Consider the following 15790-nt stretch of genomic DNA (forward strand, 5'->3'; position numbering starts at 1 on the left):
TAAGGGAGAAAAAACTGAGCCTCTTGAAACAATTTTGCAATTCGATTTTATATATTAATATCTTGTAAATTTGACTAGTTTGAGTAAACTCCTTAGAGCTTGACCATCTCTGGATGATCAAATTTTGGATCTCAAAAAGCTGAACGGCAGCAATGGTGCCCACATCTCGGTACAGCTGCTCTGTGGGGGGACATTTCAATGGGATTGTTTTTTCCCAGGCTAATCTATTCTCTCACATGAGGCATGCTCTTCAGTTATCCACAGAAATGGAACCAACTTAACTCATTACGTAGCTCTTCTTACACCATATCCCTCTCTCTAAGACTCAATTTTAAGTCCTCTTTAAATTGTTTTTCCCCAGACCCATCAATGAACAAATGGAAGGGAAAGCAGTAAGAAAGAATAAGTAGATTAGAAAGATTTAAAAGAAGCAAAATGTATTCTAGAGTTAGAAAAGTTTGAAAGGGAGGGACAGAAGGGAAAAAGCAGGGTAACAAAGATGGGAATGAAAGAAGACTAAATGGGTCCCTGCTGTGGCTGAATGCTTCTTTCTGAGCCATTCTGGTTCTCATAAATGTATTACCTGATTTATGGTCCTGTTCCTCTTCATCATCTGAATGCCTGTGTTCTTCATCTGAGGCCTGTGGCCTTTCATCATCAGAATTTTGCATTTTCTCCTCATCAGACAGCTGTGGTTGTTCTTCATCATCAGAATTCTGTTTCTCATCATCATTATCAGAAGCTACTGGCCGTTCATCATCAGAATTAGCCTTTTCCTCCTCAGATAGCTGCTGTCTCTCATCATCAGAAAGCTGAGGCCTCTCCTCATCATCTGTGTTCTGCATTTTCTCATCGTCGTCAGAATTCTGCAGCTTATCTTCATCAGATCCTTGTGCCCTCTCCTCATCATCAGAATTTTGTATCTTTTCATCATCTGACTGGTCACTTTTATCTTCTCTGCCCCATTTTTCATCATCTGAATGTGCTTTTTCAGAGCCTTCTGCTTCTGAGTGATGGCTCCCTCCATCAGATCTGTGACCTTCGTCTTCGTCATCATTAGGGGCTTCTGATCCACTGTGCTGATCTACATCCGAGGGGTCATTGTCCTCATGGTCGGAACGCTCAGAGGCTTCTGATCTATTGTCTGATCTTTCAGAGTGATTATCACTACCACTGTGATGTGAAGCTCCCTCGTCCTCACTGTCATCTCCAAACAGTTCCTTATTACTTGGTTGTCCTGAATCACCTCTTTCATCCTGATCACTTTCACTTCCAGAGGCATTACTGCCAGAGGCAGCATTCTCTTGATCAGAATCTGAGTCAGATCCAGAATCAGAATCTATGGGATCATGTAAACATAGGATAACATCAGCAAAAAAAGGCAGAGTAAGGCAGTCCCAAAGTCCATCCCAACATAAAAGCAATAAAGAAACTGGCAAAAAACTGTTAGAACTAACATTCTAAGGCTGGGTGCGGTGGCTCACGGCTGTAATCCCAGCACTTCGGAAGGCCGAGGTGGGCAGATCACCTGAGGTCAGGAGTTCGAGATCAGCCGGACAAACATGGCGAAACCCCATCTCTACTAAAAATACAAAAATTAGCCGGGCGTGGTTGTGCACGCCTGTAATCCCAACTACTCAGGAGGCTGAGACAGGAGAATCACTTGAACCCTGGAGGCGGAAGAGGCAGTGCCACTGTACTACAGCCTGGGCAACAGAGTGAGACTCTGTCTCAAAAAAAAAAAAAAGAAAAGAAAAGAAAAAGAAAAGGAAAAATACAATAACTAAAATCAAAGAGTCACTAGAGGGGCGCAACCAAAGATTTGAGCAGGAAAAAGAAAGAATCGGTAAACTTGATAACGTCAATTTGACTGTCCAGTCTGAGAAACAGAAAGAAAAAAGAAAGAGAAATGAACAGAACCTAAAAGATTTATGGGACACTTAAGTTATACCATTGTATGCATAATGGAGTCTCAGAAGAAGAGAAATGGGCAGAAAAAATTGTTAAATAAGTAATAGCTGAGGCCAGGCACGGTGGTTCACACCTGTAATCCCAGCACTTTGGGAGGCCAAGGTGGGCAGATCACTTGAGGTCAGGAGTTCGAGACCAACCGCGCCAACATGGTAAAACCCCATCTCTACTAAAAATACAAAAGTTAGTTGGGTATGGTGGTGCAAGCCTGTAATCCCAGCTACTTGAGAGGCTGAAGCAGGAAAATCACTTCAATCTGGGAGGTGGAGGTTGCAGTGAGTCAAGACCACACCGCTGCACTCCAACCTGAGTGATAGAGCGAGACTCTGTCTCAAAAAATAAATAAATAAACGATAGCTGAAAACCTCCCAAATTTATGAAAAATATAGATCTACACATCCAATAAGTTCAACAAATGACAAGTAGGATAAAGTTAAAGAGGTTCACACCTAGATACACTGTTATCAAACTGTCAAAGACAAAGAATTCCAAAAGCAGCAAAAGAGAAGCAGTTCATCCGATATGAGGAACCCTCAATAAGAGTAACAGCTGATTTTTCATCAGAAACCAAGGAAGCCCAGAGGCAACCATAAGAGGACACATTCAAAGTGCTAAAAAGACTGTCAACCAAGAATTTTATATTCAGTACAATTATGCTTCAAAAACTAAGGTGATATGAAAGACAAAAGAAAACATAAATTGGACTTCCACAAAATGAAAAACTTTTGTGCAGCAAAGGACGTTATTAAGAAAGTAGGCCCGACGCAGTGGCTCATGCCTATAATCCCAACACTCTGGGAGGCCAAGCTGGCCAGATCACCTGAGGTCAGGAGTTTGAGATCAGCCAGGCCAACATGGTGAAACCCCGTCTCTACTAAAAATACAAAAATTAGCCAGGCATGGTGGTGCACGCCTGTAGTCCCAGCTACTTGGGAGGCTGAGGCTGAAGCAGAAGAATCACTTGAACCTGGAAGGTGGAGGTTGCAGCGAGCTGAGATCACGCCACTGCATTCCAGCCTGGGCGACAGAGTGAGACTCCATCTCAAAAAAAAAAAAAAAACGAAAGTGAAAAAAACAGCCTACAGAATGGAAGAAAATATTTGCAAACCATGTATCTGATAAGTGTCTACTACCCAAAATATACAAAGAACATTTATAACTCAACAATAGAACCAATTTTTTTGTGGTTTTTGTTTGTTTTCTTGGAGACTGAGTCTCTCTGTATCCTTCAGGCTGGAGTACAGTGGTCAATCTTGTTTCGCTGCAACCTCTGCCTCCCTCAAGCGATTCTCCTGCCTCAGCTCCCGAGTTTATGGGCACACGCCACCACACCTGGCTAATTTCTTTCGTATTTTTAGTAGAAACGAGGTTTCACCATGTTGGCCAGGCTGGTCTCGAACTCCTGACCTCAGGTGATCCACCCACCTCAGCCTCCCAAAGTGCTGGGATTACAGGAGTGAGCCACCGCACCCGGCCTAAAACCAATTTTTTAAAACAGACAGAGGACTTGAATAGACATTTCTCCAAACAAAGTTACACAAATGGCCAATAAGTATATGAAAAGATGTTCAATGGTCGGACGCAGTGGCTCACACCTGTAATCCCAGCACTGTGAGAGGCCGAGGCAGGTGGATCACCTGAGGTCAGGAGTTTGAGACCAGCCTGGCCAAAATGGCAAAACCTCATGTCTACTAAAAATACAAAAATTAGCAGGGTGTGGTGGCAGGCGCCTGTAATCCCAGCTATTCAGGAGGCTAAGGGAGGAGAATCGCTTGAACCCGGGAGGCTAAGGCAGGAGAATCGCTTGAACCTAGCACTTTGAGAGGCCCAGGCAGGCAGATCACCTGAGGTCAGGAGTTCGGGACCAGCCTGGCCAACATGACAAAATCCCATCTCTACTTAAAATACAAAAATTAGCAGGGCATGGTGGCGGGTGCCTGTAATCCCAGCTACTCGGCGGCAGACTGAGACTCCGTCAAAAAAAAAAAAGAGGTTCAACATCATTAGCCTTCAGCAAAGTGTAAACTGAAACCACAATGAGACACCACTTGATAACATCAAGGATGGCTATTTTAGAAAGAAATAAAAACTTAAAATAACTGTTGGCAAAGATGTGGGGAAAGGGAACCCTGGTGCATTGCTGGTGGTAATGTAAAATGGCTCAACCACTATGGAAAACAGTTTGGCTACTCCTCAAAATATTAAAGATTTACCATATGACTCTGCACTCCTACATAATACCCTCCTCCCAAAATTAAAAACAGGCACCCAAACATGTACATGAATTTATTGGTTTATTTTTTTGGAGACAGAGTCTCACCTTATCACCCAGGTTGAAGTAAAGTGGCACAATCTAAGCTCACTTCCAACCTCTGTCTCCCGGGTTCAAGTGATTCTCATGCCTCAGCCTCCTGAGTGCCTGTGACTACAGGCAAGTACCACCACACCTGGCTAACGTTTTGTATTTTTAGTAGAGACAGGGTTTCACCATGTTGCCCAGGCTGGTCTTCAACTCCCCAGCTCAGGCAAATCCGCCTGCCTGAACCAAGAATGTTTACAGTAGCACAATTCAAACAACCCAAAGTCCATCAATAGATAAATGGATTAACAAATTTAGGATATATACATTCAATGGAATATTATTAAGTCATTAAAAATGAATGAAGTACTGATACAAGCTACAATGCCTTGAAGACATTATGCTAAGTAAAAGAAGCCAGACACAAAAGACCACAATGCATGATTCAATTTGTATGAAATTCCCAGAACAGAGAAGTACAGAAACAATAGCAGACAGGGGTTGGAGGAAGGAGCATATGGGGAGTAAGTGCTTTATGAACACAGTGTTTTATTTGGGGGTGATGAAAATAACAACTAGATATATGTTGTCTACAAGAGACTCACTTTAGAACCAAATACACAAACAGGTTGAAAGCAAAAGGACAGAAAGATATTACATGTAAACAGTAACCAAAAGAGAGCTGTAGTAGGTATACTAATATTAGACAAAACAGATTTTATAACAGAAATTGTTACAAAAGACAAAGGATCATTAAATCCATCATGAAGATATAATAATTATAAACACATATGCACCTAAAAACAAAACCAAGAGAAATGAAGGGAAACATAGACAGTTCAACATAATAGTCAGAGACTTCAAAGATGGATAGAACTGGCCAGGCATGATGGCTCACGCCTGTAATCCCAGCACTTTGGGAGGCCGAAGTGGTCAGATCACTTGAGGTTAGGAGTTCAAGACTAGCATGGCCAATATGGTGAACCTCGTCTCTACTAAAAATACGAAAATTAAGCAGGTGTGGTGGCACACACCTATTGTAATCCCAGCTACTAGGGAGGCTGAGGCAGAAGAATCACTTGAACCTGGGAGGCAGAGGTTGCAGTGAGCCAAGATCACGCCACTGCACTCCAGCCTGGGTGACAGAGCAAGACCCTGTCTCAAAAAAATAAAATAATGGATAGAACTGCTAGATTAAAGATCAATAAACACAGGACTTGAGCAACACTATAAACCAGTTAGACATAACAGACAATCAACAGGACGCTGCATCCAACAATAGCATCTTCCCAAGTGCATATGGAACATTCTCCAGGATAGACCATGCTAGGATACAAAACAAGTCTCAAACATTTTAAAAAACTGAAATCATACAAAATACATTCTCTGACCACACGTGAATTAAAATTAGAAATCAGTAACAAAAAGAAATCTGAAAAATTCATAAACTTGGGGAAATTAAACAACACACTTTAAAACAACTAAGGACTCACAGAAATCACATGGAGGGCCAGGTGCAGTGGCTCACACCTATAATCCCAGCACTTTGGGAGGCTGAAGGGGGCAGATTGCCTGAGTCTAGCAGTTCGAGACCAGTCTGGGCAAAATGGCAAAACCCCATCTTTACTAAAAATACCAAAAAAAAAAGAAAAAAAGAGAAGAAAAAACATAGCCAGGCACAGTGGCATGCACTTGTAGTCCCAGCTACTCAGGAGGCTGAGGTGGGAGAATCACTTAAGCCAGGGAGGTTGAGGCTTCAGTGTGCCAAGATCGCGCCATTGCACTCCAGCCTGGGCAACCAGAGAAAGACTCTGTCTCAAAAAATAAAAAAATAAAGAAATCGCAAAGAAAATTAGGAAATATTTTGAGACAAATAAAAATGAAAACACAGGCCAGGCACAGTGGCTCATACCTGTAATCCCAGCACTTTGGGAGGCCGAGACGGGCGGATACAATGAGGTTAGGAGTTTGAGACCAGCGTGGCCAGCATGGTGAAGCCCCAGTCTCTACTAAAAAACAAAAAAATTAGCTGGGTGTGGTGGCACATGCCTGTGGTCCCAGCTACTCAGGAGGCTAAGGCACAAGAATCACTTGAACCTGGGAGGTAGAGGTTGCAGTGAGCCAAGATGGTGCCACTGCACTCCAGCCTGGGGGACAAGAGCGAGACTTCATCCCAAAAAAAAAGAAAAAAGAAAACACAGCATACCAATACATAAGGAAACATGTTCTGTGCTCCCAGAGGTTGGGGGGAAAAAACTTAAGGATACAGTGAAAACAGTCCTCAAGGTGCTCAAAAAAATTAGGCTGGGCATGGTAGCTCATGCCTGTAATCCCAGTGCAGTTTGGGAGGCTGAGATAGGTGGATCACAAGGTCAGGAGTCCGGGACCAGCCTGGCCAACATAGTGAAATCCCATCTCTACGAAAAATACAAAAATTAGCCAGGTGTACTGGCACGTGCCTGTAGTCCCAGCTACTCAGGAGGCTGAGGCGGGAGAATTGCTTGAACCCGGGAGGCGGGGGTTGCAATGAGCCGAGATCATGCTGTTGCACTCCAGCCTGGGTGACAGAGTGAAACTCCGTCTCAAAAAAAAACAAAACAAAACAAAAAAAAATATATATATATATACATACACATATATATCTGTAAAAATCTTTGTTTAAAAAAAAAAATCTCAAGACAATAACCTAACCATTCATTCACTTTAAGGAATCAGAAAAAGAAAACTAATAAACTGAAAAGAAAACTAAACCCAAAACAAGCAGAAAGAGGGAAATAATAAATTAGAGGCCAGGCACGGTGGCTCACGCCTATAATCCCCAGCACTTCGGGAGGCCGAGGCGGGTGGATCACCTGAGGTCAGGAGTTCAAGACCAGCCTGGCCTACATGCTGAAACCCCATCTCTACAAAAATACAAAAATTAGCCGGGCGTGGTGGCAGCCACCTATAATCCCAGCTACTCAGGAGGCTGAGGCGGGAGAATCACTTGAACCCAGGAAGCGGAGGTTGCAGTGAGGCGAGATCATGCTGTTGCTCCAGCCTAGGCAACAGAGCGAAACTCCATCTCAAAAAAAAAAAAAAATTAGAGCAATGATAAATGAAATAGAGAATAGAAAAACAATGAAGAAAATTAATTAAACCAAAAGTCTGTTCTTTGAAAACATCAAAAAACAGACAAGGCTTTGGCTAGAATGACAAAGAAAAAAAAAGAAAACTAAAATTACTAAAATCAAGAATCAAAGTGAGGACATTACTACCAACTTTACAGGAATAATAAGGATTATAAGAGAATACTATAAACTACGATATAATAACAAATTAGACAACTTAGATGAAACTGATCAATTCCTAGAAACACGCAAATTATCAAAACTGATTCAAAATGGAATAGAAAATCTGAATAGACCTATAACCAAGAGTTTGAATCAATAATGGGAAATTTTCCACCAAAGAAAAGCCCAAGACCAGATGCTTTCACTGGTAAATCCTACTGAATGTTTTTAAAGATTTAACACCTATCCTTCTCAAACTCTGCCAAACAACTGAAGTGAAGAACACTTCCTACCTCATTCTATGAGGTCAGTATTACCCTTCTACCACAGGCAGAACAAGACATCACAAGAAAACTACAGACAAATTATCCACCAAAATAGAGATGAAAAAACCACTTAAAAAATACTCCCAAATCAAACCCTAAAGCATATTAAAAGAATATATACCAAGCTGGGTGAGGTGGCTCACACCTGTAATCCCAGCACTTTGGGAGGCTGAGGTGGGCAGATCACTTGAGCCCAGAAGTTCAAGACCAGTGTGGCCAAAATAGCAACATGCCACCTCCACTAAAATTACAAAAATTAGCTGGATGTGGTGGTATGTGCCTGTAGTCCCAGTTACTCAGGAGGCTGAGGTGTGAGGATGGCTTGAGTCCTGGAGGTAGAGGGTGCAGTGAGCTGAGGTTGCGCCACTGCACTCCAGCCTGGGCAACAGAGCAAGATCCCGTCTCAAAAAAAGAGAGAGAAAAAAAAAACGGAATATACATCATGACCAAGTGGGATTTATCCTAGTATTACAAAGGTAGTTCAATATCTAAACATGAATCAAAGCGAAACACTATATAAAGAATAAAGAAAAAAATCATGTGATCATCAACGCAGAAAAAGCATCTGACATCCAACACCTTCTCTTGATGCCATTCAACAAACTAGGAACAGGAGTGAACTTCCTCAACCTGATCAAAAGCATCTACAAAAAAAAACTCACAGATAACATCATATGTAATGGTGGAACCCTAGATGGTTTCTTCCTAAGATCAGAGACAACACAATGATGTCTACTGTCACCACTCCTATTCAACATTTCACAAAAAGTTCTAGCTGTGGCAATTAGGCAAGAAAAAGAAATTAAAAGCACACCAATTGGAAAGGAAGTAAAACTGTCTCTTTCATAGATATGGGGTTTTTTTCTTTTTTTTTTTTCAGGCAGGGTCTTCCTCTGTCACCCAGACTGGAGTGCAGTCGTGTGATCTCAGCTCACTGCAACCTCTGCCTCCCCGGTTAAAGTGATTCTTGTACCTCACCCTCCCAAGTAGCTGGGACGACAGGCGTGTGCCACCACACCTGGCTAACTTTTGTCTTTTTATTAGAGACGGGATTTCGCCATGTTGGCCAGAATGGTCTCAAACTCCTGACCTCAAGTGATCCACCCGCCTCCACCTCCCAAGATTTTTTTTTAAGAGACAGGGTCTTGCTCTGTTGCTCAGGCAGGAATGTACTGGTACAATCATAGCTCACTGCAGCCTTGGACTCCTGGTTCAAGTGGTCTTCCTGTCCTGGCCTCCCAAAGTGCTGGGATTACAGGTGTGAGCACCCAGCCAACATGATCTTATATATAGAAAATCCTAAAGAATACACACACACACACACACACAAAAGAAGATTACAGCTCATACATTCAGCAAGGTTGCAGAATATAAGATCAACATACAAAAATCAGTTGTATTTCCATACACTAGCATTAAATAATTCAAAATGAAATTACGAAAACCATTCCACTTGCAGCCAGGCGTGGTGGCTCACGCCTGTAATCCCAGCACTCTGGGAGGCTGAGGCAGGCTGATCACCTGCGGTCGAGAGTTCGAGACCAGCCTGGCCAACATGGAGAAACTCCATCACTACTAAAAATACAAAAATTAGCTGAGCATGGTGGTGGGCGCCTGTAATCCCAGCTACTCAGGAGGCTGAGGTAGGAGAATTGCTTGAACCTGGGATGCGGAGGCTGCAGTGAGCTGAGATCGTGCCATTGCACTCCAGCCTGGGCAACAAGTGAAACTCAAAAAAAAAAAAAAAAAAAGAAAAAAGAAAAAAGGAAAGAAAAAGAAAACCATTCCACTTCCAATAGTATCCAGTAGAATAAAATACTTAGTAATAAATTTAACCTAAGAAATGCAGGACTTATACAATGAAAACTACAAAACATTGTTGAAAGAAATTAAGAACTGGCATATTTATACATGGAAGCAGCATGCTAGGCCTAGGTAGAAGTTCTACTCATTGTTAAAATAAGAGTTATCAGATGTAGTCTGGGCACAGTGGCTCACGCCTGTAATCCCAGCACTCTGAGAGGCCGAGGCAGGCGGATCACAAGGTCAGATAGAGACCATCCTGGCTACCACGGTGAAACCCCGTCTCTACTAAAAATACAAAAAAAAAAAAAAAAAAAAATTAGTCAGGCGTGGTGGCCAGCGCCTGTAGTCCCAGCTGCTCAGGAGGCTGAGGCAGGAGAATGGCGTGAACCCAGGAGGTGGAGCTTGCAGTGGGCCAAGATCGGGTCACTGCACCCCAGTCTGGGCGACAGAGCAAGACTCCATCTAAAAAAACAAGAGTTATCGGATGTAGTTATTTTCCACAACTCCCACAGACCAGGGAGATAATGAAATATGCTAGGCATAAAAGGAATCATATCCATACAATCTTCAGGACCAAGAGCAATCTTCAAGGATAGCATACCAGATTTGGAAGTAAATCCTGGAAGAAAGTCTCAGTGGACTTACAAGAAGGTAAAACATGAAGCCCAGAGATGCAACCAGCTCCACTCCTCACCTCCCTATACACCGAGTTTGCAATGCAACAGCACTGCAGGGTACACCTTATGAAACTATTGTTTCTACTCATCCAGTTAATCAATTATGTATTAAGCACTGATGTAAGCTGGGAGGTAAGGGGATCATCTTTTCATTGTGCCCTCAAAATCAGCTGGAACACAATAGGGGATCAACACTTATCAAATTAATTCATAACTTCATGGAAATTAGCCATGGGAGGGTTCACATAGAACTGTGCCTTGAAGGGTGAATGGGATATACACAAGTAAAAATGAGGAAAAAATGAAAACATGAGCAAAGGTAGTGGAACAAGAGTTAGTATACGGAGCTCTGTATTTCCACACTTATCCTGACTAGCATCTCCTGGATACCCATCCCTGTAAAGCCTTCACACTAGAATTTAGTTCTCTGTACCTCAACCTAGTGCTGCCTTCACTACACTCTAGAAATGATGAATAAATTGGAGTTGGAGAAAATGGAGGAGGAAAAAAAAAGAACCACCGAACAATGCATTTTACTAAGGAAAAAAGGTACACAGATACACTGCTTGGAGCCTAGAGGGTTGCAAGAATTCTGAACTTGGTCTTGGGTTCTTTCTCACTTCAAATAGCTCCTATTCATATTTCAAGTGCCCGTAGTCTCAACTACTTGAAGGCTGAGGCAGAAGGATGGCCTGAGCCCAGAAGTTCAAGGCCAACCTGAACAACAGAGTGAGATCCTGTCTCTAAAAAAGTAAACTTTAAAAAAACACCCACAATCCTGTGCCAGAAATACTTCCATGCACCATGCACATACACTAATTCATTCATTTCATCAACAAATCCTTCATTCCTCCTCTCTGCACACAGACCCCATGCACTCCCCAATCTAACATCACAGACTCCGGAAATTCTGTAGTTCCTGTACAAGCTCTTAGAGAACATATACTCTCCAATGTGAAACATCTATCTGTAATCCCATCCCATTATCCGTCCCAGACCCCTCATTCAGACATCTCAAGCACCCGATCACACCATGCTTTGGTTTCATTCAAGAGGGCATTCTGAGGTCCTCTGTAAATTCGCCTACCCCATCCCATATTCCTGCATTCATTTCCATTCATTCACAAACAGCTCTTACTCTGCGCTGGCCTGTGCAAGACAAGGCGGAACAGGACTCCAACGTTCCTACCCGCGCTGCGCAGGCTCGCCTGCACCTCCACCACTGCCCTGCGCCCCCTTCGCTCCACAAGCTCCCAGGCACCATCAACTCCACCGACACCCAGAGCCTCGAGGCGCAGACTGTGTCTGACTCTCCATCCCGCCCGCCGGAGGAGGATGGCACCTCCGGGAGTGCAGGGGGCGCTGAGGCAGGAGTGGAGGAAATGCCACCTCTTGCCCGCGGCGCCGGAGCCTCCACGGTTGTCTGGCTCCCACAGCGGAAGGCCTGCCACGCACCCATCCTCCGAAGCCCAGTGAACCCACCTTTACGCTCAGCTTCGCTGTCGGCGTCGCTCCCGAAGAGCTCCTCCATATCCGCCATTGTCGCTCACGTCCGCTGCTGCCTCGGCTGGGGCAGCTCCCGGCCTCTCTTTACGGCACGGAATCACCGAAACACGACAGTGTCGCAAAGATTCGCTGAAGACACTCTTTTCCTTCTGTGACCTAGTTTTCGCTTGCCCAGTGAACCTAGCCTCTCCCGGGTGTGTATGGTATACAAGCCAGGCCATTTCGTCAATGTCTGTTATTTGCCAGGATTCTTACCGGGGGGCGGGGCGTCCTGCGTTCGGATGTGGGTGCGGGTGCGGATGGTTTGGGCGGTGACTGGGGCTCCCTGGGGAAGGGCCTCTGGCTGGATTAAACCTATCGCGAGTCAGGCCTGAAGCCCTTTGTTTCTTACTGAGCAGCTATTCTCCAGTTGTTTCATCCCAAACCCCTTCACCCTCTTAAAAACTGTTGAGGACGCCAAAGAGCTTTTGTTTACGTGGGGTACAGCTATTGATATTTACTGTAGTCTTACTAATACGGTAATAAAATTTTAAGTTAATTCATTTAAAAATAATATCCATGTTAACAAATAGCTTTTTTAAGCTTTAAATGACCATTTTTTTGGCCGGGAGCGGTGGCTCACGCCTGTAATCCCAGCACTTTGGGAGGCGAAGGCGGGCGGATTGCCTGAGCTCCTGAGTTGGCGACCAGCCTGGGCAACACAGTGAAACCCCGTCTCTACCAAAATACAAAAAATTAGCCGGGTGTGGTGGCGGGCGCCTGTAGTCCCAGCTACTCGGGAGGCTGAGGAAGGAGAATAGCTTGAACTCGGACGGTGGAGGTTGCTGTGAGCCGAGATGGTGCCACTGCAGTCCAGCCTGGGCGACTGAGCGAAACTCCATCTCAAAAAATAAAAATAAATGAAAAGACCATTATTTTCTAAAAAATATTTAGGCCGGGCACGGTGGCTCACGCCTGTAATCCCAGCTCTTTGGGAGACCAAGGTGGGCAGATCATCTGAGGTCAGGAGTTCAAGACCAGCCTAGCCAACATGGTGAAACCCTGTCTCTACTAAAATACAAAATTTAGCCGGGCGTGGTGGCACATGCCTGTAATCCCAGCTACTCGAGAGGCTGAGGCAGGAGAATCACTTGAAACCTGGGAGGTGGAGGTTGCAGTGAGCCGAGATGGTGCCATTGCACTCCAGCCTGGAGACAGAGTGAAACTCCATCTAAAAAAAAAAAAATTTTTTAGAAGAGTGGAATTGTTTTAGTTTTGAAAATATCTTTAATGCCTAGCTTAAAAGAAGACGTCTTATTTGTCATACCTGTTTCTACAATCTGTTGAGACATGTAGTTGAAGCACACGAAGAAAATCTGGTCTTGCATAAATACATTTGTAATTGGAAAAGGGAGGCTCTCTTAGGGCTGTCTGAGATCCCCTGAAAGAGTCTCCATCCAACCACAGCTTTGGAGCAGTGATTCTCAAACATCATAGATTTTCCTTCCTACTTTGGTTTGAATGTCCTCTCCAAAACTCATGTTGGAATTTAATTGCCATTGTGAGGGTGTTAAGAGGTGGGACTTTTAAGAGGCGATTAGGTCGTGAGTGGTCTGCCCTCCCGTGTGGATTAATGCCATTATCACGGGAGTGGGTTAGTTATTGCAGGAGTGGTCTCCTAATAAAAGAATACGTTTGGTCCCCATTTCCTCATCTCACTTCTGTCTCCTGCCATGGAGTGACTGACCCTTGCCAAATGCCAGTGCCATGCTCTTGGACTTTGCAGTATCCAAAACCATGAACCAAGTAAACATACTGTTTATAAATTAGCCAGTTTGTGGTATTCTGTTAGAGCAGCTGAAAAGGCCCATTCTAACACACTTTGTGAACACTTTATGTTTACATACGTTACGTATAAAATTGAAGCAAGTGTTCCACAAAGCATCATTTCCCTTTCTACTAATATGCATTCTGAGATTTTCTATTCGATTTAATTCTATTTCAGTTTTTTGTAGTGCTGTCAGGCAGTGCAACTCACTAAATTTGATTTCATTACTTACAACTGGATTGCAACCTGCAGCTAGAAAAACATTATTCAGAGGGTTCCATTGGCTTTTTTGTTTTGCAAGGAAAAACTTGATTTTGCTAGGAAATGTTGCTACAGTTAGTTGTACATTATAAAGTCAGACGGTAATAGAGTTTTCATAAATGGTCAATGCTAGGTAAGCCCCTCACTTTAAAGGGGCTCAAAAAAATGAAATCATTTGCACAGGTTAAAGAAGAAGGTATCTTAAGGAAAACACAATTATATTTTAATTTTTAAAAGAAGTCTGGGTGAGGCCAGGCGCGGTGGCTCACGCCTGTAATCCCAGCACTTTGGGAGGCCGAGGCGGGCAGATCACCTGAAGTTGGGAGTTCGAGACCACCTTGACCAACATGGAGAAACCCTGTTTCTAGTAAAAATGAAAAAATTGGCTGGGGGTGGTGGCACACGCCTGTAATCCCAGCTACTCAGGAGGCTGAGGCAGGAGACTCACTTGAACCCAGAAGGCGGAGGTTGCAATGAGCCAAGATCACATCACTGCACTCCAGCCTGGAGACAGAGCAAGACTCCGTCAAAAAAAAAAAAAAAAAAAAAAAGATGTATAAAATATATACTTACACCAAATCACACAAAAAGGAATATATCTTTTTAAATTTGTGTAACACCTTAAAGACTTAGAGGAAAAACAACAGATTGATTAAACAGAATATATTCACTGAAAATTCACTCCATTTATGGTAAACTGCCACTCCACAGGAGGATCATGTGGCTTTTCTGAGTACTTTGTGGAAGGAGTTGGCCTTTAGAAGGGAACAGGCTGATCTGAATTAAAGAGAGCAAGAGAGGAACCCTGTAGTTTCTCTCTACAGCAGTAAGTGAATACTCAGCTCATTTCTTGGAAGACACAGGATATTCACTAACAGGCTGCCTTTACTGGATTCCTTACTGAATTACTGAATTAGGTTCCCACAATGGGTGCTATACGGATATAAAAATAATAACAAACATATTTCTTCATATAAAAGAGTTTGGGGGGCTGGGCACAGTGGTTAACGCCTGTAATCGCAGCACTTTGGAAGGCTGAGGAGGGCGGATCACCTGAGGTCGGGAGTTTGAGACTAACCTGACCAACATGGAGAAACCTCGTCTCTACTAGAAATACAAAATTAGCCGGGCGTGGTGGTGTGTGCCTGTAATCCCAGCTACTCAGGAGACTGAGGCAGGAGAATTGCTTGAACCTGGGAGGCGGATTTTGGAGTGAGCTGAGATCACGCCATTGCATTCCAGCCCGGGCAACAAGAGGAAAACTCTGTCTCAAAAAAAAAAAAAAAGAGTGGGGGAAATGAAACAAATATTCTAAAACATCTGAAGAATTTCAGTTTTAGAAGTTAATTATAGGCCGAGCATGGTGGCTCACGCCTGTAATCCCAGCACTTTGGGAGGCTGAGTCAGGCAGATCATGAGGTCAGGAGATTGAGACCATCCTGGCTAACATGGTGAAACCACGTCTCTACTAAAAATACAAAAAATTAGCCGGGCGTGGTGGCAGTGAGCCGAGATCATGCCACTGCACTCCAGCCTGGGTGACACAGTGAGGTTGTTGTTGTTGTTGTTGCTGCTGTTTTTTGAGTCAGGGTCTCACTTTGTTGTCCAGGCTGGAGTGCACAATCACAGCTTACTGAAGTCTCGACATCTCGGGCTCAGGTAACCCTCCTGCCTCAGCCGCCCACGTAGCTGGGACCACAGATGCTTGCCACCACGCGTGGCCTTTTTTTTTTTTTTTTTTCTCCAGAGTTTCACTCTTATTGTCCAGGCTGGAGTGCAGTGGCATGATCTTGGCTCACCACAACCTCTGCCTCCCGGGTTCAAGCAATTCTCCTGCTTCAGCCTCCCAAGTAGCTGGGATTACA

At 43.8% G+C, this 15790-nt stretch overlaps 1 protein-coding gene across 2 annotated transcripts in view; it reads right to left on the reverse strand.

The window, feature by feature from the left end:
• The window catches only part of LEO1 (RNA polymerase-associated protein LEO1), a 39532-nt gene extending 27612 nt beyond the window's left edge, over positions 1-11920 (reverse strand). For both annotated transcript variants that reach the window (XM_015142250.3, XM_028850925.2), the window contains exons 1-2: positions 11834-11920; positions 584-1339 (exon numbers count right to left, since the gene is read on the reverse strand). In XM_015142250.3, coding sequence (XP_014997736.1) covers positions 584-1339; positions 11834-11891 — 814 coding nt within the window. In that variant the 5' untranslated portion in view covers positions 11892-11920. The remainder of the gene's footprint in view (positions 1-583; positions 1340-11833) is intronic.
• Between the last annotated feature and the right edge of the window lie 3870 nt (positions 11921-15790).

Source organism: Macaca mulatta, chromosome 7 (assembly GCF_049350105.2).
Source record: "Macaca mulatta isolate MMU2019108-1 chromosome 7, T2T-MMU8v2.0, whole genome shotgun sequence".
NCBI lineage: Eukaryota > Metazoa > Chordata > Mammalia > Primates > Cercopithecidae > Macaca > Macaca mulatta.